The sequence below is a fragment of the Artemia franciscana genome, chromosome 11 (genome assembly GCF_032884065.1).
Source record: "Artemia franciscana chromosome 11, ASM3288406v1, whole genome shotgun sequence".
Taxonomy (NCBI): Eukaryota; Metazoa; Arthropoda; class Branchiopoda; order Anostraca; family Artemiidae; genus Artemia; species Artemia franciscana.
The window spans coordinates 10,367,910-10,393,662 of NC_088873.1; the positions used below are offsets into that span (position 1 = coordinate 10,367,910).

A 25,753-nucleotide genomic window follows, 5' to 3' on the forward strand; every position below is an offset into this window, starting at 1 on the left:
TTTTATGGCACTTGGTATTAACCAATTGACATATAGAAATCGCAAATTCTGTCGGTCTGTCTGTCGGTCCCGGTTTTGCTACTTTAGGCACTTCCAGGTAAGCTAGGACGATGAAATTTGCCAAGCGTATCAGGGACCGGACCAGATTAAATTAGAAATAGTCGTTTTCCCGATTTGACCATCTGGGCCGGTTAATCCAGAAAAAATAGAAAAAATGAAGTATTTTTAACTTATGAGCGGGTGATGGGACCTTAATGAAATTTGAGGTTTGGAATGATGTTGTGTCTGAGAGCTCTTATTTTAAATCCCGACCCGATCTGATGACATTGGGGGGAGTTGTAGGGGGGAACCTAAAATCTTGGAAAACACTTAGAGTGGAGGGATCGGCATGAAACTTGATGGGAAAAATAAGCACAAGTCCCAGATACATGATTTACATAATCGGAATGGATCCGCTTTCTTTGGGGTAATTGGGGGGGGGATAATTCTGAAAAATTAGAAAAAATGAGGTATTTTTAACTTACGAACGGGTGATCGGATCTCAATGAAATTTGATGTTTAGAAGGATATTGTGTCTTAGAGCTCTTATTTTAAATCCCGACCGGATCTGATGACATTGGGTCGGATTTGGGAGGGGGAAACCTAAAACTTGGAAAACACTAAGAGTGGAGGGATCGGGATGAAACTTGGTGGGAAAAATAAACACAAGTCCTAGATATATGATTGACATAAACGGAACGGATCCGCTCTCTTTGGGGTAGTTGGGGGGGGGGGGGGGTTATTTCTGAAAAATTAGAAAAAAATGAGGTATTTTTAACTTACGAACGGGTGATCGGATCTCAATGAAATTTGATATTTAGAAGGATATCGTGTCTCAGAGCTCTTATTTTAAATCCCGAACGGAGCTGGTGACATTGGGGGGGGGGGGATTTGGGAGGGGGAAACCTAAAACTATGAAAACACTTAGAGTGGAGGGATCGGGATGAAACTTGGTGGGAAAAATAAGCAGAAGTCCTAGATACATGATTGACATAACTGGAACGGATCCGCTCTCTTTGGGGTGGTTGGGGGGAGGTTAATTCTGGAAAATTAGAAAAAATGAGGTATTTTTAACTTACGAACGGTTGATCGGATCTCAATGAAATTAGATATTTAGAAGGATATCGGTTCTCAAAGGTCTTATTTTAAATCCTGACCGGATCTGGTGACATTGGGGGAAGTTTGGGGCGGGGGAACCTAAAATCATGGAAAACGCTTAGATTGGAGGGATCGGGATGAAAATTGGTGGGAAAAATAATCAGAAGTCTTACATACGTGATTTACATAATTGGAACGGATCCGCTCTATTGGGGGGGGTGGTAATTCTGAAAAATAAGAAAAAATAACGTATTTTTAACTTAAGAAGGAGTGATCGGATCTTCATGAAACTTCATATTTAGAAGGACCTCGTAGCTCAGATCTCTTATTTTAAATCTCAACCGGATCAAGTGTAATTGGGGGGGGGGGCAGTTGGGGGACCGGAAATCTTAGAAAATACTTAAAGCGGTGAGATCAGGATGAAACTGGATAAGAAGAATAGAAACCTGTCTAAGATACGTGACTGAAATAACCGGACCGGATCTGCTCTCTTTGGTGGAATTGGGGGGGGGGGGGTAATTTTGAAAATTGAGGTATTTGTAACTTACGAAAGGGTGACTAGATCTTAATGAAATTTGATATTTAGAAGGATCTTGTGCTTTAAAGTCCTAACTTTAAATTTCGACCAGATCCTGTGACATTGGGGGGAGTTAGAGGGGGAAACCGGAATTCTTGGAAAACGTGAAAATTGGGGTATTTTTATCTTACGAATAGATGATCGGATCTTAATGAAATTTGATTTTTAGAAGGAATTCATGTCTCAGAGCTCTTATTCCAAATCCCGACCAGATCTTTTGACATTGGGGGGAGTTGGATGGGGAAATCTTGGAAAAACACTTGGTGGATAACAGCTTGGTGGATAGAATAAACAAATGTCCTTGACACGTGATTGACAGAATCGTACTGGATTCGCTCTCTTTGGAGGAGTTGGGGGGAGGGGTTCATTGATTTGGCGAGTTTGGTGCTTCTGGACGTGCTAGGACGATGAAAATTGGTAGGCGTGTCAGGGAGCTGCACAATTTGACTTGATAAAGTCGTTTTCCCAGATTCGACCATCTGGGGGGCTAAAGGGAGAGGAAAAACTAGAAAAAATTAGTTATTTATAACTTACGAGTGGGTGATCGGATCTTAATGAATTTTGATATTTAGAAGGACATCGTGACTCAGAGCTCTTATTTTAAATCCTGACCGGCATTAAGCCTCTTGTTTTCCTTTTTAAATCAATCTATTGATTCATAGAATTTTTTTAGAGCTCATACCATATGATCTCTTGGCTCTTAGCTCTTCTCGTCTCGTCACAAGTGCCATATGAGCTCTTAGCTCTTGTTTATTTTAACACACATAAAGTACACATAAGTCTAAATTTTTTGTTGGGGGATTTAAAGAGGCTTTCGAGAATAAGATGCGTAAAAGCCACAAGACGTGAGAAGTAAATAAAAGATTTGGCGTGATTTAGCATTAAGGAAAATTAAGGTGTGACCTAAATAAAAAATAATCTTGTGAATAGGAGCTAGATTTCAAGCTAATTATTTTAGAACGTGAAAGCTTCTAAGTATGCACAGGTATGCACCTGTGTAGATTTTAGGGAGCTTCTTGGGAGATGATGCCTCTAAGTTGCGAAAAGTAAGCAATTTTCAGAGGTATTTCTCCTGTCACCCTCATTTTTTTTTTTATTCAGCTCTGCTGCCTTTTATTTAGATTAACAGAGACCTGCTAAAAGCGGGGCATAGTGTGACTAAAACAGACCCTGAGCGTCTAAGGGGCTTTTGTAGTTATCGCAAATAATAATATAATGCTTAGAATTTCATTTCTAAGCATATAATGATTAGAATTTCGTTTCAAGCCTGCCCTTACCCTCCAAAGCCTAGTTTTTTATTATTTTATCCATAAGTTCCTATATTTTTCACGTCGTGTGGATATTTTGCTTTTATCTTAATTTTTCGAATATATTCTTTTTTAATTATCCTACTCCTTCAAATATATTTCTAGATATTCGTTAATTGTGTTTCAGGTAGCAGTGTTTGTACACATTTATTATAAAAAAAATTGCGGAAATAAAGGTTTGGAGCATATATATAAGCATACACATATTAGTGTACTTATATTTTAGAATTTACACAGATAACCCCCTTATTATATCAAATGGGAGATTTAAGGGCTAGAGAAAGCCCAGTGGGATTGGTACGAAAGGCCTTTGTGGATTATTTGACAACATAGTGGTCTAAAATATGATTTCCTTGCAATTTTGCTCCACCTCTCCCTCCCACCAGCTGCTTCGATGTTGGATAACTAAAAAAAGCCTTTGATGCTCTTAAAAATGTCCAGTTTCAATAATATCAAAGGTAGCTTGAGCTATTCATTAAAAGCGTTTGCTCTGACTAAGGCAACACTGGAGTCTAGCTCATTACTTTGTTTTAAAAAAAGCTCAGATCCGATTATTTCTTTATTTACTTATTTAATTTCTAACCCTTCACTACAAAAAGCAAAAAACAAAGTACAACATAATACAAACTAAACAAAAAAGTTATTTGGTCTGGGACGGGGGTCAGTGGCATGACTCTGTAAGCTCAGCCAGAGTCGACCCAGCTCTATTGTTGTGACCCAGCTCTAGTGTTGTCAAGGGTTGCGAGAGCAACACTTTGGTTTTGTTTCCTCGCTTTAGATAGTCTGTAAGGATCTTAAAATAAATACTAGGTACATCAACTCGCAAAAGTTGCAAACCTCCCATTGCAACTAGCAAAAGTTGCAAACCCCTCATCGCTGAAGATGATTGTAGCCTAACAGCCGATTATTACTTATAAGTCCCCTACATGTCTTACCACTGGAACCAAATTGGTCTTACCATCAAATACACCGGGAACAAATAATAGGTACACCAACTAGCAAAAGTTTGCGAATCCTTCATTGACAAAGATGATTATGAGCTAACAGCCGACTATTGCTTAAAACTCCTCTATATGTTTCACAATTGGTATCGGCCTATTTTCGGTTTCAGTGTGTGCCTTACTGCTGAAGTTGTCAACCCTTTTAAACTTTCAAACTGGTATATCTCATGAAGGAATTTTTCTACCAAAAAAATGAGTGATATATACTTTAATCAGCTCATCAAGAGCTATCGCCTGCCGTCGGAAAAAAATATATCTATCTTAGTTCAAAAGTTGACTTTTTTGCCGTAGACCAAGTTTCTAACGTCATTACTTAGAAAGGAGCAAAGGATAAACTCTAATTTCTTTAGCAATGAGAGAGCTTTTAAAGTTTAAGAGACACTTCTAATACCATTTCTGTATCGGCCTATTTTTGGTTTCAGTGTGTACCTTACTACTGAAGTTGTCAACCCCTTTAAAATTTCAAACTGATACATCACATGAACGATTTTTTTTTTTTACCAAAACATGGATGACATATACTTTGATTAGCTCGTCAAGAGCTGTCGACTGCCGTCGAAAAAAAAATCTATCTGTCTTAGTTCAAAAGTTGAATTTTTGCCGTAGGCCACGTTTCTAACGTCATCACTTACAAAGGAGCAAAGGATAAACTCTAATTTCTTTAGCAATGAGAGAACTTTTAAAGTTTAAGAGGCAAACCTGATACTATTTCTCTACCACAATCCCAAGTGCAAAAATCCGAATGATGAACTCACGAACAGAAATGGGTAGAAACAATAGATTTTTGGCCCCAGGCAAGAGTTCTACGAAGCTTTCCAAAATGCAAAGTTATATTCATCAATCCGGCATAAGGTCCACACTTTCCTTAAAAACCACAGAGATTAGACCCTTACTATTTTCTAGGAATAAGCTGAAATCGGGGTGCTAGAAAAAAAAAAAAAAAAAACACAACAAAACCAAAGTGTTGCTCTCGCAACACAATAATGATAATCAACCAAAACAAACTTTTATTAATAAAATATATAAAATAAAATTCGTTGCACATGTCTATCTAATGCCACAAAACACACTATAAAGAAGAACAGACCTAGACCAGGTGTCTAATGCAAATTATGCTCCGTCTAGGCAAGCATCTACGAATTTATTTCGAAGAAGACAGGGGCAGCATGAGCGACATAAGAAAACGGATACAAGATAGCATTGAACGATCTTCGGTGTAGAAACCGTTTAGAATTGTCAGGTCGCCTCGCTTCATACTTCTAAAGGCGTAATTTCTAAAGCCTTAGTAATTTGTAGAAAGTCTCAAAAACCTATCAAGAGGTTCAACAACTTGGAGTACACTAGGCCTGCCTCTCGCTGGAGCTAGATCCCAACTTAAAATTTCTGTACTAATGCGTATGTAAGGTTGTAATATACCATATTCAAATACTTTGAAAACTTACTGCTATATAAGCTGCACATCTGACACTTTTTGCCTTCACCTCAGAGTCTAAAACCCAGCCACAGATTCTAAAATCACACAACTTGATATTACCTTTTTCATCTAATAATATGTTGGAAGGCTTCATGTCTCGATGAATGACTTCGTGTTTTTCCTTAAGGTAATTGTCTTAAAAGACGAAGAGCATCTTAGTGTATTTTGTTTAACTATTAGAAAAGTTAAGAATGAATCAATTAGAATAAACATTGAATAGAAAAAAAAAATTCAACAAAATTCACACGGCTTGGACAGCGTGAAGTGTTGCAGAAGCTATTGGTGAGTAGATCCTGCTGTAGTAACTTCCATTTCAACTTTATTAATATAAAATAATGAGTACACGCATCTCTTTTAACATCCCCACAAAAAGCTTCATGACCTTTGAACGTTGGGATAAACATTACAATCATATCTATCAATATTCATAATACAAGATAAGGGAAACAAAATGGAGAGGAAAAACATAACAAAATAGAAATACGGAGAAATACAATTAGTTATTTCAACCCTTTTTTTTTAATTATTTACGCTCAATTGAACTGGCACACACACACACACACACATATATATATATATATATATATATATATATATATATATATATATATATATATATATATATATATATATATATATATATATATATATATATATAATAAACATTGAATATACATATATATATAATAAACATATATATATATATATATATACATATATATATATATATATATATATATATATATATATATATAAATTACTACCAAATTACTAATATTACTCATATAAAAAAAAGAATAAAGAAGAAAAATTAACCCAAATGACTTCATTAATCTTTTGAAATGTATGTAGATTCTTATAGTCAAATATTAATATTAAATTTTATGCATTTATTGTTTTTATTAATTGGTCTTTATTTCAGCTTGTTGGTGAAAAGCAGAAAGAGCTACAAGTGAATTCCATGCAGCTTCTTTTTTATCAGGCTCCCTTGTCAGCAGCTATGCTTTTGGTTATCATTCCATTTGTTGAACCACTACCATGGGAATGGTATACTGCTTTCAGTTTCAAAGAATTCGTAAGTATAGCACCCAAAAGTGGCACTCCCTTTGAGTCTTAAGGATTAATCTTGAATTTTGTAGTTTTACTATAGGTTCGAACCGTACAAAGGCCAAGCGTTATTGAGTCACAATTGAATAGTAAGCTCTGTTTATTTGTGATGAAATCCCACAAACTACGTAGACTTTAAAAGAACGTAAAGAAATGGAATATTTAACGTGAATCTTTTCGATAACATGTATATTACCATGTTATTACCATATCATATATTACCATTAGTAGGCGAATTATATTTTGGGTTTACCACCTTGAACACGTAATGCCAGAATATTAGCTGATATAACCTCTCTCACCGATCACGATTGGTCATTTGTCACAAATCACGATTTGTGATTGCTATTGAACAGCAGCGCCCACTTGCTTCCTCACTCGATTATATGCATAGCCTTTATCAATCTATGAGCCAGCGCCTTTGAATGTATTATTTACCCATTATTTTTTTTATTTTATTTTTTGTTAATTGTTTGGGCATAATTATACAGATATCCCTTTATTTTGACAGTATTCTTGACATTATTTGTAATGGATAACGACATTATTCGTTTATTTAAAAATGTATTGTCATCAACTTGTTGCTGGAGACAGGGACCTTTCCAGAAGATATTAAACAGGCTGAAGCTATTCCAGTGTTTTAAAGGTGGTACCAGGTCAGATGCTGCAAGTCCTAACTTAATCTGGATGCTCCAGTTATTTTTTAAAAGATTGAAAAAGTGCTTCACCAATGTCTGTATGACTATCTCAAAAAACATTCCCTACTAAGGGAAATATAGTTCGGATTAACTTAGCAATTGAACTAGTCATGCTGAGACTGGATATAATCAGGCCAGTTTCGGTTGCAAAATCCACATGAAGTTTGAAGATACATTATATATAATTTCAGGGAAACTGTAAGATACATTATATATATAGGGAAATTGTAAGTTTGAAAATACATTATATATAATTTCAGGGAAATTGTAAGATACATTATATATAGGGAAATTGTAAGTTTGAAGATACATTATATATAATTTCAGGGAAATTGTAAGATACATTATATATATATAGGGAAATTGTAAGTTTGAAGATACATTATATATAATTTCAGGGAAATTGTAAGATACATTATATATATAGGGAAATTGTAAGTTTGAAGATACATTATATATAATTTCAGGGAAATTTCAGGGCTTGTAGAACTAACAAAGTTTTCTAACAAACTTTTCAGTTTGGAGTAAATTCATCTATTGACTTGGCGCGTACGTTATTATTCTTATTACATTGTATTCAACTGCAGTGTGTGTGCTAAAGTCATTTGCGAATGACCCGAAAAAAGGAAAGTTAAAACGAACATCACAAGCATTTGGTGGTTTCTGTTTCGACCAATGCAGCAGTCAGAAGACAGGCTTACTGCCTTGATAGTGTCTTGTATCAACTTCTCTAATCCACTGCAAAATACAAGCTTCTATTTCCTTTGCTCCTCATTCTCTGTTCTTCTGCTCCAAGAAAAAGCAATAACCATTCTTAGTCATATCCTCCTAAACTGTAAAGTTATAACAAGCATATTTTCAAGAAATTCCAATCAACATTCCCTCTTGATTTTATCTGCTAAGCACTTTTTGTATTTCAAAGCATGCATCAACTTGACACTGGTCAGCTTCAGTACGTTGGTGGGTGGCTTCCATGTAGTGACTGGTTGCCGTCCTCTTCACTACGTGGTTTGTAATGCTTATTTTTCAATTTCTGTCATATTCAGGACAGACTGCATCATTTTACAGAGCACACAAACACTTATCCTTCCTTAGTTTTTAGAAACTAAAATTGAACTCATTGAGGATGTTCTTCGAGGACCCTTGCAAAAGTGTGGCTTTTAAATTTTTCTGCAGTGTTCGGTGTACAGTCGGCACTTCTTGGTTGTAGGAGAACGCCGTTAATACGGTTCCACAGCAGGCAAGTCTTTTCTCTAGTTTCTTGAATGCTTATAGACATCCTCTGGTATATTTTCGGCAGGGTAAGATCTTGAGTTGTACAAAAGAATTTTAGACTAATGCTCTTCTTGTTTCAATCCTCATGGGACGTAAAATGTCTTGCGGTGTTCTTTCTTCTTGTATCTTCTTTCAGAATTCGCTCTGAAACAGGCTCACAATGAGAGGAGACACAACTAATCTTTTTATTAGATTGTATTGCCAAGCTCCCAATATTTCGCAAAAAACTGTTTTCTCTGTTCACCTGAGGAGGTTTTGTAAAACTTACACCTTCATATGTCTGAAACAAAGATGTTTGGTCTGTTTTCGCTTGCTTTAGTTTTAGCTCTGCCTTTCCTTAGTTCTCTTTCCTACTCTCTCTTTGAAACTCTTGAACTTTCTTTGAAACCTTTGAAACTTTGAAACCTGGTTAAATAGGGTTTGTTTCTTCTTGAAGTCATGGCTACTGAAGAAAAATATCTTGACAATTTTTTGTAAGAGAAAGACAATTACACTGTAAAGCTCATCCTATACATTTATGTAACCCCCTCCCCCCTAAGAAATTATTAGAGTTCATTATTTTGACAGGAATTATATATTGAGGTTTCATATGTGTTATTGAATTGGAAAAAGGTGCCAGTAGAAGCTTTTCACCACCCTGTGAAGTGGCAGCAGTAATTTCTAACCGCCGTTATCACGCTCACTCCCCCGTAATCAACACGCTTGTCTAACAATGTGTTAATTAGTGTGTTCACTTCAGCAGGAGCAATATCTATATAACATTTTTTTTTTCTTCTGGAAGTAGCTTATATCGCGTGGAGGAAGTCGCGAGATACGTGGTTTCTTCTTGACAATTCTTTATGTTATTCTGAGATACATTATTTCCAGCTTGGTAATATCTCCCAAACTGGAAGTCGGGGGCAATGGAGATACACACCATTCGACGCAAAATATTTCAGCAAATTTAACCGTGTGAAAAATGAATTTGACCGATACGTGGTTTCCACTTGACACCGGCGATATTGTGAGTAGAAATATTTTATAAGGTTTGGCTACAAGATCCATATATGATTTAGAACCATCCTATGCACAATTTCAGGAAATTATCATGAGTGTAAATAATTCATTCGTAGGATTGGCGGCGAATTCCTATGCACATTTTCGGAGAAACATTTTGTGATTAATCTTCGGTACAGATTGGATTCAAAGCCGATAGAGGGTTTCGAGACACCTTCTATATAGTACTGTAATACAAAAATGGATTAGAAGTATTCAAAGTGTTTCAGCTAGAAAGACGTTAAGCGATACTTTTTGCAAGACTATGCACTTACACCATACCTCTTCTTTCTCTTTTTTTTCTTCTCTTTTTTCACCATATTCTCTTTTTTCTTCCTCGTGGAAATAGTGGATTTTTTGCTATATTATAGAAAGCTAAAGTTTTCTTCTACAAACAGTTGGTCCTTCTAACAGAAAAACAAACCCAAGTGATATTTTCCGGTATTTCTGCTTCCAAATAAAATTTAGGTTGTGTACCATCGCCAAATTAAGATCAACTTAAAAAAGCTCTTGCGGTCTAAGAGGTCATCAATATATCTCTCTGGGTCCCAACAGATCACAACCTAGTTCTGCGTGGTATATGGAATTGAAACAGATGTTTAGTTATGGTCGCTGGACAGGAAGGCTCGCACAGGCATATCCAGGGGGAGGGGGGCTACCCGGTTTGAATCCCCATTGCCAAAATTGTGTTCGTCTCGTAAAAAGTAACAAAAACACACATGAAGAATTTTTTTGTGTTTTCCGAACAAAAAATTATCACCACCCGTATGTTCAAAAATAGTATATTTTGTTTTGCTTAACTGATGAACATCAAGGATAGACGATTTTCTATAACAAAAATATACTCTAGTTAGGGTTAATCGCCGATAAAAAAGATATTTGATTATAAAAAGGACTATATATTCAGTGAAATATTTAATAAATTTAACTTTCATTCTACTTTTTATTACTTTTTAAACAATTCCGGTTTTCTGAATAAACTGTTTGCATGAACTTGCTTCCATAATAAATTGCGCTGATTATTTTCTGAACGTTAGTCGAACTTGGACTTGAATAGAAGAAAATTGTCATGTGCTGTCAGAAGAGCATGACCGTATTGGACTAAAACTTAACGAGAGTAAAACTGAATTCCTGGTTTTTAACCGCCTTACCCCAAAAGCCAATCTGTTTGTCTCTGGGTGGCTATGTCGTTCATGAACATATCACCTAACTTACCTTAGAGTACCAATTGGGAAGAATTTGCGTGCAAAACAAAACTCTGTTGAAAGATCTTTTGCAAATTAGAGTAGGAAAACTTATGGCTTTTTAGTTGCTATGAAATTTAAGTTTAGTCGCTGTGAGAAGAACTGAGGCATTTCGAAAGTGACTAAATTTTGATTCTACTTTTCTGAACCTATTTCTATAGGCTTGTCAATGGGAAAGTGTTAAATTTATTCTCATTGTATCTATTTTTTCGGTAAAATTCTAGTTAATTGACTTCTTCCTATCTCGGAAAGGGTTTCGGTTAGGCAAATGAAACTTTCAGGGATGTGTCTACAGGCTAAAGTATGTCCCGGGAAGGTATTTTAAAGTACCCACCTCCACTACTTCTCCCTCTAGAGGGCCATGAAATTTGCCTATATGACAGGTCTATTGAAATTTTGACAAAACAACATTTTACCTTAATTTTCAGTTACTAGTTGCTTTTTCTCTGCCTTTAGTTCTGAAAATGCAATTCCTGTTATTTGAGTAGAATTTTGAGCCATATCAATGTTGTTTTTTTTTTTCCAAAATTTAGGAAATGTATTTGTATATCTTTAAAACCTTATAAAATGGAATTGAGCAAAGTTATGAAGCTGAAAACAATTTTGTTTTACTTCAATTAAGAAGAAGATCTATTTTGCAAGGTTTCACTTTAATAACACACATATTTTTAAAGGTCATCAAAGGTCAAGGCCCTCTAGAGGGAGAAGGAGTGGAGGTAGTTGCTTCAAAATACCTTCCCTGGATATACTTTAGTCTGTAGATTCATCCCTGAAAGTTTCATCTTTCTAACCTAAACCCTTTCTGAGATAGCAAGAAGTCAATCAACTAGAATTTTACCATTTTTTTTCTACTCCGCCAGTTTTGTGTTTTTGTTCATTATGATGGGCAATACAAATTTATTATTATTATAACAAGTTGAATTGTGACCTTATCAGATTTGTAACCAGGAGCCGGCTTGGTCGCTGTTGATGACACAGACGGAATCTAGGGAAATAAAATGCAATTTTTTTTTAATAGTATAGAAATAAACCAAAAAGTGGTGTAATTTTTTTATATTCTGGACAGTAACAAGCTAAAAAGGGAAAAAGAAGAGGAAAACCAACATTTTCTTTTCCTATTGCGGTACTTGTATGATATGTCCCCGACCACTCAGTAAGTGAAGATAGTTTAATCCCAGGGTCGTATCCAGGATTTTTTTTTGGGAGGGGGGGGGGGTTTACACAAGGATTTATTCTCGGAGGGGGGTTACATGAAAATAACCTCAAGAAACGCACAAGAAAATTGTTTATATCCATTTTTGTTCCGTTTTTACGAGTCAGACAAACATTTTTTGGGAGGGGGTGGAGGTTCAAAGCCCCAAATTCCCCTGGATACGGCCTTGGTTAATCCTAATGAAATATACTTAAATATGATAAGAATATAATACTTTAGAAACAAATTTGAGCTGTATATTTGCACATTAGGGGGGAGGGGGTAAAGTATTACGGGTTCGCACGCAAAATGTTTTAGGTACAATTATTCTGCATATTACGAAGTAATAATTTGCTTATCCTTATGATGTAAAATTACCATATTAAAATCAATATTATTTGTGAACGGTTATTACCGGAACGGTAAATCCTTACAATAATATTAGGGTTTGAAAGGGTATGAAGAGTTAGAAAAAAAATTTGGATCCTTAGAGACAATACCTCTACATTCGTTCTTTCTGAAAAATTATCCTCAACTTCAAATTCCTACTTAGTTTATTTTTCAACTCTCATTGGTAAAACGTCACTCATATCTCTTCCCCGTCAGAATAAAATTGGGTTGGTGTAATCTGAACTTTTTCATTCTTAAAAGAGTAGCCTATTATTTATTTTAATTTTTTTGTTTATTATTTTTTTTTCGTTCTTCTCTTTAGCTCATCTTAAATTAATATGTCTATTAGTTTTAAATAGAATCGTGTTAAAATATTGCACTGAATCCTTTGACTTTTTTTTACAGATGATTGTGCTGTCCTCTGGATGTGTTGCATTTTTTGTTAATTTAACAATTTACTGGGTAATTGGAAACACCTCGGCTGTTACGTAAGTAGCACTCATTGCTTTAATATTTTTTTTGTTAACGTTAAAGCAAGTTTTTTCAAGTGAAAGTAAAGAGCAACATTCAAACCTAAAATAAATAGAAATTATGGTGTATAGGAGGGGAGCTACTGTCCACCAACCCCATCTCTTTACATTAAACTTTCACTGGTTCTTTCCCATTAAAATATGCACTGACCCTACCCTATTAAATTGGCTATTAAATTGGGGGTTTCCTTAGTTTTAACTCAATTTGATTATTTCTGGATTTTCCTTCAGTAGCATCTTGGCCATGTTCAGGCTAAAATTGTTCTTTTGTGGCCCAAAATGTCAGAATTCGGTACTGGTTTTAGGATTTATACAGAAAGGATTTTTAAAAGAATTGTCTAGCATTTTATATATTTCAAACTAGTAATTCAGAAAAAGTGCTGAAGGGTAAGTAAAGAATGACCCCTTTTAGTCTACTTATATTTTACAGATGAAGGTAGGAAACTTTTTTTTTTTGATAATCACCTAATATGATTTGCAATTTGATAAATAATGATAAACTATTTTTAAATTAAATATTTTTCCGCGGTGTTTTGTATAGACACGAAAAAGAAGGTATGCAAAAATGTTTTTTTTTTACATAAAATTAGTGGCTAACTTAAATTCTATACGCAGTGGCGTCAAATCATGATCATCCGGGTTGCAGCGGTAGCTAGTAACATAGTAAGAGACGATCACGTCCAATACTAAGAAATAAAATAACCCATAGCTCCTAAAAATAGAGTCAGATCAAAACAAGAAGTATACTATTAAAACCACCTTGTCCGAAACCCCTATATAGGAAACTTATCGTCCCTTGGCTTAAACAGCAAGGGAAATATATTAGCTTGAAAATCAAGAAAAGTGGTTGCAACGACAATATTCTGCATATACGGCATGCTTTTTTCCTCTTCAGATAGCTTGTCACTGGAACGTAGAGAATTGTTTAATGGCTCATTTTAAACAAAATTGATGTGGTTATAAACCTTTTGTAATTAATTTTTTTTAGCTAATTCTATAACACTGTAGTAGCTTTTTTTTAACATTAGGAATTTGTCACATCTAAGTTCTTTTGTAATCTGGGTTGCAGCGGTAGCTAGCAACCTAGTAAGAGACGACCACGTCCAGTACTAAAAAAAATACAATAGCCCATTACCCCTGAAAATAGTGTCAGATCAAAACAAGAAGTACAGTATTTGAACCGTCTTGTTCGACGCCCCTATATAGGACCTATATAGGACTTACCATCTCTTGGCTTGAATAACGAGGAAAATCTGTAGGTTTGAAAAACAAGAAAATTTGCTTGAAGCATGATATCTACATAAACAGCATCTTTTCTTCTTTTCGTCTTTTCTACTCAGATAGCGGGGTACTCGAACATAATAGAGACATGTTTAACGCGTCGTTTTAAAGGAAATTGCCAGATCTATTGCCTTTTGTAATTAAAAAAAAAATTAAAAAGAATAACTTTTTTACAAAAAAAGTGCACTTTTCATGTACAAGATTGATGAATGACGTCATAACCGTCGGATGTGATATGGCTATATTATATTGCCTTTTATGATAGTGCCTTTTGTAATTAAAATCTGGGTTACAGCGGTAGCTAGCAATTACATAAACGATCGATATAGTTCATTATAAATTGGAACTAACTAGTTTCATCGGACATCTTTTTACATTAAGGATGTAAAAATTGCCTGCGGCAGGAATTATACCTGTGACCTTTGCATTAGAATTACAACACGCTATCCATTGTACCACGGATGCTTTCAAGGACACAATTTTAAACTAGTTTATGTTATACTTTAATGAGTATATTAAAAGATGGTCAGGTGAAAAATCCGGGTTGCAGCAGTAGCTAGCAATCAGGGTTTTAGTGGTAGCTAGCAACCTAGTAAGAGACCATCACGTCCCTTAGTAAAAACTACGATAACCCATAACTTCTTCACCTTTCTTCACCCCTGTATACGGTGGCGCCATCTATTTTTTCGAACTTTGTGACTTTTAATAATTTTTTAGATGTCAGCACTGTTCACAATATAGCTACTTCTAAGCCTCCCTTTAAAACGAGTCGCGGTTGCAGAAGTGGTAAATGCGTCACTGAGAGGAGGAATTCCCTAGTGGAACCGAGTAACTTATCCGCTCTAAGTGACACCAGCGCCAATGTAGGCAGACCGACTGAATCGAGTCTCACAGACCTACCCGTAATCGAACGCTCCGACAGTTTGCCCGTTAACGACTATGTTAATGAGCCGCCTCCCATCCTAAGACCTGTTACTTTCAACGCTCGTAGTGGCCTTCCTTACTTCCTCGTTTGCAACACTAGATCGCTGTGCAACAATACAGAAGATTTTGAAGCTGTTATTCGCCACTGTTATTTTCTTTTTTTTGTGTGTGTTACGCAAATTAGCTGTTAGTTACGATGTTGTTTAAATAAACCTATCTCTCTCTCTCTCATAACTCCTATAAATAGAGTCAGATCAAAACAAGAAGTACAATATTAGGACCACCTCGTCCGAAACTTCTATATAGAAAACTTACCGTTTCTTGGCTTGAACAACAAGGAAAAGAAATTGGCTTGAAAATCAAGAAAAGTGGCTGCAAGCTTGATATTCTGGATATACGGCATCTTTTTTCTTCTTTTTTTCTGTTTTTCCTTTTGTGTTTTTTTTAGGTTTTCTGTTTTTTTTGTTTTTGTTTTTTTTAAGTTTTTCTGGTGTTTTCTTTTTTTTAGTTTTTTTTTGTAACAAATTTTTTTGGTTAGTTTTTTTATATTTCTGTTTTTTTCAGTATTCATGTTTTTTTTTAGTTTTTCTGTTTTTTTTAGTTTTTTTTGTTTTGTAGTTTTTTTCTTTTTTTTTATTCCATTTGAATTTAAATGAAATAGTTGCGGACATCAAGTCATCGCTGATTTTAGAAAAAGCCAAGACAGATAGTCCAATTGAGTGAGAAGCAAACCTGGCATTAATTCCCCCCTTATTAGGATTGTATAAACAGGACGTTAGTTCATTCATTAATAGATATGTCTATCTATTATCTGTCCATGCGTTATTCTTAGGGCAGTAGAACCAAGGTAGATAGTCATAGACCCAAGATAGTGACAGAGCCTATAGTTTTCCAAGTGTTTGGTTAATTTGGCTTGGGTAAACGGCAGGAGTATGCGGGTGCCTCTCTTATTGTACCAACACACGGTTTGTTATCTTTTAGCAAGTCACGCGTGCCTAGAGTCTCAGGTAGGTTGACCAAGAATTTAAAATTGACATAGGACCATTAGATTGCCTGGAATGAGAGGTAAATAAGGGACGCTAAACCTATGGTCTTGGGCAGGTTGAACCAAGAATTTAGAAATGAAACATGGACCGTTAAAACAAGTAACTTTTGGTAGCTTTGTAGCGTTTTTGGCTCTGTAACTTTGTCCCAAAACATAACACCTATTAATCGTTTTCTATGTATTTAATGTTAAAGAGGATATGATTTTATGTCTAACATCAAGTGATTTCTGCGCAAACGTTTTACTAATAATTGCAAAATTACGACATTACAGCATTATTTGCAAAATTAGAAATTGCAGCATTGTAGATCAGATTGCAGCATTTACAGCCGTTTTGTATGATCTTTGCTATTTGGATGAAGGCAAATTTCCCTATCCTAAAACGTACCGGACCAGAATAAAAATTTGACTGATTAGCACAAGTACAGTAACCCCTGCTCCTGAAAATGATAAAGCTTTACGGCTCTTGCTTACAAGCTGCTCTTTTTTGTTGAGGAGAAATCTCTGAAACTTTGGCGGCTGCTAACGCCTGGGTGTAAAGGTCAACGGTCAGAGATCTTGTAATTCACAAGTAAATGCGGAAGGTAGGCGGGGCTCAACTGTAGTGCTCAGAAATGGCGGGTGCCTCTGAAACTCCACACGCTTTGTTCCCTTGGTCCAAAAGTAATTGTCCCTAAGTTTCAAGTGAATTGGAGGCCAGAAAAAAGAATACGCCTCTATAATCGTTTATTCTGTTGTCCATTGGCCTTGGGTACTTCCCTGCAATTTTAGAGACAATCTGTGAAAACCAAAAAAAGCATGCCTACCTTATTGCTGAAAAGTTGGTGATGGGAGTTAATATTGGTGGGGTCAATAGCCCTCACTTTGTGCCTAGATCTACTTTGTGAGAGAGAGGAGAGAGAGAGAGAGAAAGATAGATAGAGAGAGAGAAAGATAGATAGAGAGAGGGAGAGGGAGAGAGAGAGAGAGAGAGAGAGAGAGAGAGAGAGAGAGAGAGAGAGAGAGAGAGAGAGAGAGAGAGAGAGAGAGAGAGAGAGAGAGAGAGAGAGAGAGAGAGAAAAGATAGAGAGAGAGAGAGAGAGAAAGAGAGAAGTGCCTTGCACAAACAATCGTAGCTTATTGACTAAATTTATTTGGTGCTGCAAAATGAGTTCTCATGCACTATTATATAATGATATAAAGAAGGGCATAAACGAGTTCAATTACCGGTTTGTTTAATCACTTACGAGCACAAGTTTCAGCTTCTCTTTCATTTGGCTTTTTCTGGGATTCTGGGGGTAAAACGTTATGGTGATATGGGGACAGTACCATTTTAGGGGAGGGTGGGTGATATATGGTCAACGAGTGGCAAACCTTTGCTCTTCCATCATACAAATTCGAATCCAAAAAACAAATTCAATGAAGATGCTATGTGGGAACAAGTTGGCAGTAGGAGAAGAGAGTCTGGTTCAAAAATATGCGAAAAGATGTTGGTTCTGGTTAAAAAAAATGCAACATACCTGTCTTTGCATACCTCATTGAGGTATACCTCATTGATACCTCTTTTGAGGTATGTCTTGCAACATACCTCAAAAAATGCAACATGTCTTTTGGCTAAAAGCTAGGTTGATAGACGCAAGTATGGAGGAGGAAGAACGGGAGAAGGCAAAGGATCCCTTTTTGCATGCTATTTTCAGCCATAGAATGCAGTAAAGTATTAATTTTGACCGAAAGTGGGCGAAAATATCACATGATTCGCGAATATAAAATAGCTATTTGACTAAGGGTATTGAAAACCTTACAAAAATCTACCAGTTTTAATACGCAATTTTACTTTCGTATGTTTTAAGGCTATTATATTTTTCTCTGATTTTGCTATGAAACTGGTCTTGGCTCATTTTTGAGAAGAGTTATTGCTCAGCTTTTTGGGGTGTGTTCCATGACAAAAAAGTTATCAGCCACTAAAATTTTTCGAATTTTACGTCTTAAGAACAAATTTTGTAAAAATATGCTAATACAATACACTTCAATCAGCTCTTTGACAAATATTGGTGAGCGTTAAAAACGAATTTTTATCTCTTTTAGTTCATAATTAGATTTGTCGTAGACTAATTGTCTCATGTCATAGGCAACGCAACAGCGCTGCCTAAATAAACAGTGATGTGGGCAAAATGTATTATTTATTTATTTATTGATTATAAAGAGCAATGTGGACACAATGTATAATTTATTTATTTGAGAGAGAGAGAAAACATTTATTATTTATCCAATACAAAACAGTAATAACAGCCCCCCCTCCGAGAAGTAAAAACTTGTCAGAGGGGGGGGGTGGCAAAGATAGATTAGAAAATAATAGAGGACAAAGAAAAAAAAATTATTTATAAAGCCAGTAGTACAACCTAATCGGCACCACAAGCCTTCCAACAAACAAATTCAACAAAACTAATAAAATCATACCCCTAGAGGCTAAAACACACCACTAAATTATTTATTTACATTTACACCCCCACCCCACCCCCAAAAAAATAAACAAAAGAACTAAAATCCATACTTAGTAAAAAGGATTTGTTTTATTTCACTCTTGAAAAAAGAAATATCACTATAATTGTTTATTATTTTAAGAAGGAGTTGTCGTAGAAACCTTGAAAGGGATTCAATCGATTGGAAATTGAAAGGGTTAGTGCCCTTTTTAATAGGCGAAAGTGAGTGGAGGGCAACCAGATCCCTCCCCCCTTACAATCATTTCTCCAAATACATCTAATCAAAATTTTGAGAAAGTTATTTTTTGTTCAGTCTAATTGAAAGGTCCGGAAATTATATCTTTGGGGATGACACCCCCCAAAGACCCATGGGCAAGGGTTGCAATTTTTGTCCTGGGGGCATATAAGGTTTTTATGGAAAGGGTGGCCGTATAGACTTCGGAGAGGTGCTCATTGGATTGGTAATCAGAAGTTCTAGTGCCCATATTAAGAGTCAAATTGATCGGAGAGCAGCTATCCCCTCCCCCTTTTTGGTTTTAGATCAGTATGCTTCGTATAGAAGGAGTTGTCATAGAACACTTCGAAAGGGGCTCATTCGATTGAATAAGTCTACTGTCATTTTTAATAGTCGAAAGTGATTGGAGGGCAAACAATTTTTTTTTGTTTTAAAACTTAAAACGAACAGGAATTACTCCGTGTGTGAAAGGGGCTGTACCTCCCTCAACGTCCCGCTCTTTACGCTAAAGTTTGACTCTTTCTCTCAATTCTACTTTATTAAAGAGTAAATAACTTTAGCGTAAAGAGTGGGACGTTGAGGGAGGAACAGCCCCTTTCATACACGGAGTAATTTCTGTTCGTTTTAAGTTTTAATGTCGCACCTTACTTTCAGTTAAAAAAACGTGTTTTTTTATTTAATTTCTGAACGTGTTTGAATTAATGCATGTTTTTATTTTGGCTCTCCGCTAATGAATAATTAAAACGAAATTTGCGTATTAATTGTTGTTTTTTTGCTAAATGGCTTTCTCTTAGTTTTGATCAGACGATTTTGAGAAAAAGGGTGGGAGAGAAGGCCTAGTTGCCCTCCAATTTTTCGGTTAACTTAAAAAGGCAACTAGAGTTTTTAATTTTTAACGAACGTTTTTATTAGTAAAAAATATACATAACTTACAAATTAACTTACGTAACGAACTTCTATATTTGTGTATTTTTATTATGTATATGAGGGGCTTTGTCCCCTCGTTAATACCTCACTCTTTACACTAAAGCTTTAATTTTGTCCCAATTCTTTAAGATTGACCCCCTGAATCGCAAAGGCTGTAGAATAAATAGTTGAAATTACTAAAATTACTTTAGTGTAAAGAGCGAGCTATTTAAGAAGAGATGGACACTTATATGCGTAATAATCTCTGTTTTTTTTAAGTTTTAATGCTGGTCCTTACTTTCAGTTGAAAACAAACTGTTTCATATTAATTTTTTCATTGTTTTTTTTTAATAATGCTAGAAAATCCTGCGCCCTCTTCATGGAATTTCTCTTCTCCCGTGACAAATTCCTCGAAGGGAAGATCCTCCCACGTGTCCCCCTCCCCTCAACCCTTCCCCCCAACCAAAAAATCATCCTGAAAAGATCTGTACAGTTCCAAATAATCATTACTGTATGTAAACGCTGGTCAAAGTTTGTGCCCCTTCCCTGGGGACTGTGGGGAGTAAGTCAGCCCCAAAGACATAGTTATTATGTTTTTCGACTATGCTGAACAAAATGGTTATCTCAAAATTTTGATCCGTTGACTTTGGGAAAAAATGAGCGTGGGAGGGGGCCTAGGTGCCCTCCAATTTTTTTGGTCACTTAAAAAGGACACTAGAACTTTTAATTTCCGTTAGAATGAGCCCTCTCGCGACATTCTAGGACCACTTGGTCAATACGATCACCCCTGGGGAAAAAACAAAACAAAAACAAACTAACAAATAAACACGCACGGGCCTTTTGGAAAAAAATACTAAGGTCCACATTTTTGTAGATAAGAGTTTGAAACTTCTACAGTAGGGTTCTCTGATACGCTGAATGCGATGCTGGTATTTTCGTCAAGATCGTATGACTTTTAGGGGGTGTTTCCCCCTATTTTCCAAAACAAGGCAAATTTTCTCAGTCTCATAACCTTTGATGAGTAAGACTAAATTTGATGAAACTTATATTTTTAAAATCAGAATAAAAATCCGATTCTTTTGATATATGTATTGGTATCAAAATCCGTCTTTTTAGAGTTTCGTTTACTATTGAGCCGGGTCGCTCCTTACTGCAGTTCCTTACCACGAACTGTTTGATTTTTTATACTGAAAATGCTTGTCGAGGAATCAAAAGAGTGGAACAACAAGCTATATATACCATTTACTCACTTTGAAAGGGCATTTGACTGGGTTGACTGAGAATGCTTGTTGAGAGTCCTTAAGTATTATGGAGTACCCGAAAAACTGGTGATCATGATTATTTCCCAACACAAAGAGATTGAGTGCTGCGTCAAGACCAGGAATGATATAGCCAGATTTTTCAAGATCATCTGGTGTGCGTCAGGGATGTGTACTTTCCCCATTTCTTTTTGCAATTATAATGGACCACATATTAAGACGAAACTCAGGATATGGCGTAAAAGTAAGCAGTAAGTAACTTTTTGACTTGGGTTTCGTGGATATCGTAGTCTTGCTAGAAGCGTCTAAACAGAGGTTACAGCAGCTACTTGACGCCATTATAGAAAATTCAGAAAAAGTTATTAACGTGGACAAATCAAAGAGCATGTCCATCACAAGCTTACCGCTTGTTATGGATCACAAGAATATAAATCTAGAACAGGTGAAGGATTTCAAACGGTTGGGTAGCTGGATTGATTCTGATGGCAAAATAATGACCGAGATTGAACGCAGAATTGGACAGTCAACCGGAGCTTTTAATAGAAGAGCAGCAAATATTTTTAGAGGAGCTGCCATTTGTAGGAGCAGCAAATATTCTTTACGACTGAAGTTACGTCTCTTCATTAGCAATATGCTACTGAAGAGACTTGCAGTAGTCTACTGTGCTACTAATCTCTTGCAATAGCAAGAGATTACTGAGATTTGAAAATATTTTCCTACGTCGTATGCTAAACCTTCACTGAACACAGCGAGTCACGGATGCGACGAGTGCTTATGTCAGGACCATTGATCCCAGACGTGACAAAATACCACAAATGGAGATGCATAAATTACGTCATCAGAATGCTTAAAACTCGGCTTCCTAAGCTGTCCTTCTATGGCAGCCGGTTAGATTCAGAAGAATCCAACTTACTCTCTAGCGTAGCTACACCCTTGACCCCTGAAGTCTCCAAGCATCTCTGCAGCTCAATTGGGAAACGTAAGGGCAGTAGTACCACTGATGTCAGACTGGCTACTGTTCTTGATTGCCCTAAGTGTCTCTAGAGGCACAGGAAGACCTATGGTTCCGAGGTAATGTTTCTTGCGTTGGCACAGGTATTCCAGTGTTTTTTTCTTTGAGGGCCCATGTTTTCTTTTTCTAGATCAAACAGCCGTGTGACTGTGTGTCACTGTCTTATATAAGACCATACTGCTAATGAGACGCTATTTAATATAAACAAAACTTTTTAATGTATTTGTTTCCTGTGATGCTCAAATTCTTTGCAGGTATAATATGGCAGGCCACATGAAGTTTCTGCTTACTCTGATCGGTGGATTTTTCATCTTCAACGAGTGGCCCCAGCAAAATCAGATTCTTGGAATTGTGTGCACCCTGGGTGGTGTCTTAGCCTATACTCATATTAAAGTACGTAAAAAACGTTCGCTTTGACATGGAATTAACACTACTAACGAGTATTCTCATTTTGTCTAAATGTACAGGGTTATGCTTACTCGTTCATTATTCAGTAAGTTGGTTTACATTATTTTTTTTTCCCTAGAATTACTAAGTTTCAGTTGGAAGGCTTAAGTTCTTGAGAAAAATCTAATTTCAGATTTTATATTTTAAAAAAATGTTCCTTCTGAGCTATCTTTGGCGCACAGGACATCAAAAGATGTTTCCTAGGAGTATATTTTACCGACTAGTCCCCTTTGTCGTCAGCCACACGGCAGTTGGGATCGAACCCCGTGCGTTGTTTGGCTATGCAGAGACCACAGTGCTACCACATGTAAAATTGTATTTAGAGCAAAAAAGTGAGATGGCGACCTTCATAAACGAAAGATGGATCAAACTTTGTATTCTCTTGCCCAAAGCCTACGACATATGTCGTATTTTCATAAAGACGTTTCTTCTTTTGCCGTTTTCGGGAGAACTTAACTAAACATCTTAAATACCGACAACCAATCAGATCCTTGATTGGTTTGGGTAAAACTCCCTTCTTTGGTACATCTTGATTGGTTACCCATTTGACATGACATAGCCAACTTAACCTGAAACAGCGAGGAAGATTGGGCTTAACTGTATATGATTTTGAGAAAAAAGTTTATAAAGTTTTTACGAAGATAGTTTTATCGCTTATTGCACAAACAGAATAGTTTTTTGCATATTAAAGAATGTGCTATTAAATGGATGAAACGCATTATTGGCATTTTACGTCTGTGGTTAGAACTTTGCTATCTCATGCTATTAAATCTAGAAAGATTTCTTCAAATAAATAAAAGTGCCGATGGGCAATTTTAGCTTTGGACGGATTAGAAAAGAATTTTAATCAATAATTCTAATTGCCAAATTGGCTTAAGAGTACTTTTCCTTGCATCTTGCTTTCAATTCTCAAATTCAAAACTTTTGTGACTGATATAGTTACCAATTACTTCCTGTATTTAGTGTTTTTTTTTTTTCTTAAGCTCCTTTCTGTTGTTCTTTTATAAGATTATTAGGCTTGCATAAACTTTGCAAGCAAACAAGCAAAAAGCAAACTTTCGCATGCAAACCGATAAGGGTTCGCGTAGCGCAGGTGCCGATCTCCTGATTCTCCGCCCTCGGCCGGGGTGCAATGCGTGGTTGGGGGCAAGTCATCCGACGCTTTCCCGTACTTTTCCCTAGATTTCTCTAGGTACCCATTTGAAGCTGGGTAAACTTTTGGCTTGTCTTACGGGGAAACGCCACTAACCCTCGTCCTAAAACCAAACGGTCGGCACCACCGAGATTCGAACCAGCGACCCTTCGCTCGTGAGTTCGGCGCGTTAACCACTCGGCCACGGACGGACAATAAACTTTGCGGCACTAAGTTAGATCGAATGGTTAATATGGTTCTAGTTGTTTACCCAGTTTAAGAAAAATGTATTATAAATATCTTGAACCTTCACTTGAAGGAATTATCAGATTGCTTTTGGGATACATTTTCACGGAATTGGTTTTAGACTGCCGAGTTAATAAGATTTAACTAGAGTATGGGGCTACTCAACTTGTATATAAGTAACTGAACAATTTTACGATCTTGGTAAATGATTAAAAATTTACTATCCTAGGCGTGCTTCTGTCGTACCCAACTTAAAGTTATTAATTGTGAATTTACTAATAATTGTTTCCACGATCTAGCAGAATATTGTTATTTCAACAGTTTGCGAAATTTCTAGCTATTCGAAATTTTGTTTGAAAAACTTGACAACATTTTATGTGTTCTTTTGTTAATGCTTTTGAAAACAGTCTTGCTATTCCTTTTTTTAAGCTTGTTTTGCAACCCTGTTTTAGAGGAACCTGTTCTTAATAAATAAAAAAAAACATTTTTTTTTCAACTGAAAGTAAAGAGCAACAGTAAAACTTAGAACTAACATTAATTCTTCTTGATATGAGGCGCACTGTCCCTTCCTCAACCTTCGCTCTTTACGCTAAAGTCTAAGTTTTTTTGTTTTTTTTAATACTTTTGATTAAAAATCAACGTTCCTTTTGTTTGAGTAATCTTTCCTAAAGAATTAAGACAAAAATTCGAACTTTAGCGTAAAGAGCTTGAGGAAGGGCCAACCTCCCCCCCATATACAGAATAAATTCTGTTCTTTTTAAGTTGTAATATTGCTCCGTACTTTCAGTTGAAAAACTTGTTTTATTATTAAATTTCTGACCGTTTTTTAAATCGTGCCAGGAAACCCCTTTCCTTCCCTCTCCCGCGTAACATTTCTTCGAGAATATTCCCCTCGCAAACTTCGCTCCCCATGGAAAATCCCCCCCCCCTTCAACACAGGAATTTATTCCAAAAAATGTTCGTATATTTCCCAATAACAAACTGTTTACGAACAACATGGGCAAACTGTGTAACTTATTGCCCCTTCCTCATGGACTATAGAGGGTCATGTCATCACCAAAAGCATAGCTATTTGACCTTTAAACTATGCTAAACAAAATGGCTGTCTTAAGTCCTAGAATATAAATAAAAATCACATCATCAAATTCAGCGTATCAAGGAACCCTACTATACAGGTTTCAAGCTCGTATCTGCAAAAATGAGGAACTTTGTATTTTTCGCCAGAAGAAAGAGCACGGATGCGTGTTTATATATTTTTTGTTTTTTCGCGAGTTTTCTCAAGTGATCGTGTCGACCAATTGGTCCTAGAACATAGTGAGAGGACTCATTCGAAAGGAAATTACAAGTTGAAGTGCCCTTTTTAAGTGACATAAAGAATTGGAGCTTTTTACAGATATACTAGCTTTGACAATAGGTTTAGCAATTTGTATCTTATTAAGCTCTGAACAAGCAGGCATACACGTATGTAAAGTATGTTAACATGGATGAATAAAACTTTCAGGGATGAATAAAACCGCGGCAAGCTCTTAAAATGTTGATCAGATGTAATTGAGGAAAAAATGGGCGTGGGAAGGGGACTAGTTGCCTTCCAATCTTTTTGTTCCCCTAAAACGGTTCTAGAACTTCTGATTACCATTCGAATGAGCCCTCTGTCGATCATCTATGACCATTGTTTCGATACGATCACCCCTGGGAATAAAACAAAACAAATAAATAAATTGCCCATTTTTGTAGATAGGAGCTTTAAACCTCTACAGTAGGAGTGTCCAATATTCTGAATGTTCTTGTAGTGTGATTTTCATTGGAATCGCTTGAATTTTTAAGCGCGTTTCTCCCCTTT

The 25,753-nt window shown here is 36.1% G+C and overlaps 1 protein-coding gene across 4 annotated transcripts in view; it reads left to right on the forward strand.

The window, feature by feature from the left end:
• The window catches only part of LOC136032787 (solute carrier family 35 member E3-like), a 48,989-nt gene that overhangs the window by 13,741 nt on the left and 9,495 nt on the right, over nt 1-25,753 (forward strand). For 2 of the 4 annotated variants that reach the window (XR_010618781.1, XR_010618782.1), the window contains exons 4-6: nt 6,419-6,571; nt 12,843-12,925; nt 22,343-22,581. Coding sequence is in view for 2 of the 4 variants with exons in the window: in XM_065713153.1 (XP_065569225.1) it covers nt 6,419-6,571; nt 12,843-12,925; nt 22,343-22,481 (375 nt within the window). In the remaining 2 variants the exon portion in view is untranslated. The remainder of the gene's footprint in view (nt 1-6,418; nt 6,572-12,842; nt 12,926-22,342; nt 22,582-25,753) is intronic. The other 2 variants (XM_065713153.1, XM_065713154.1) reach the window with 1 other exon arrangement.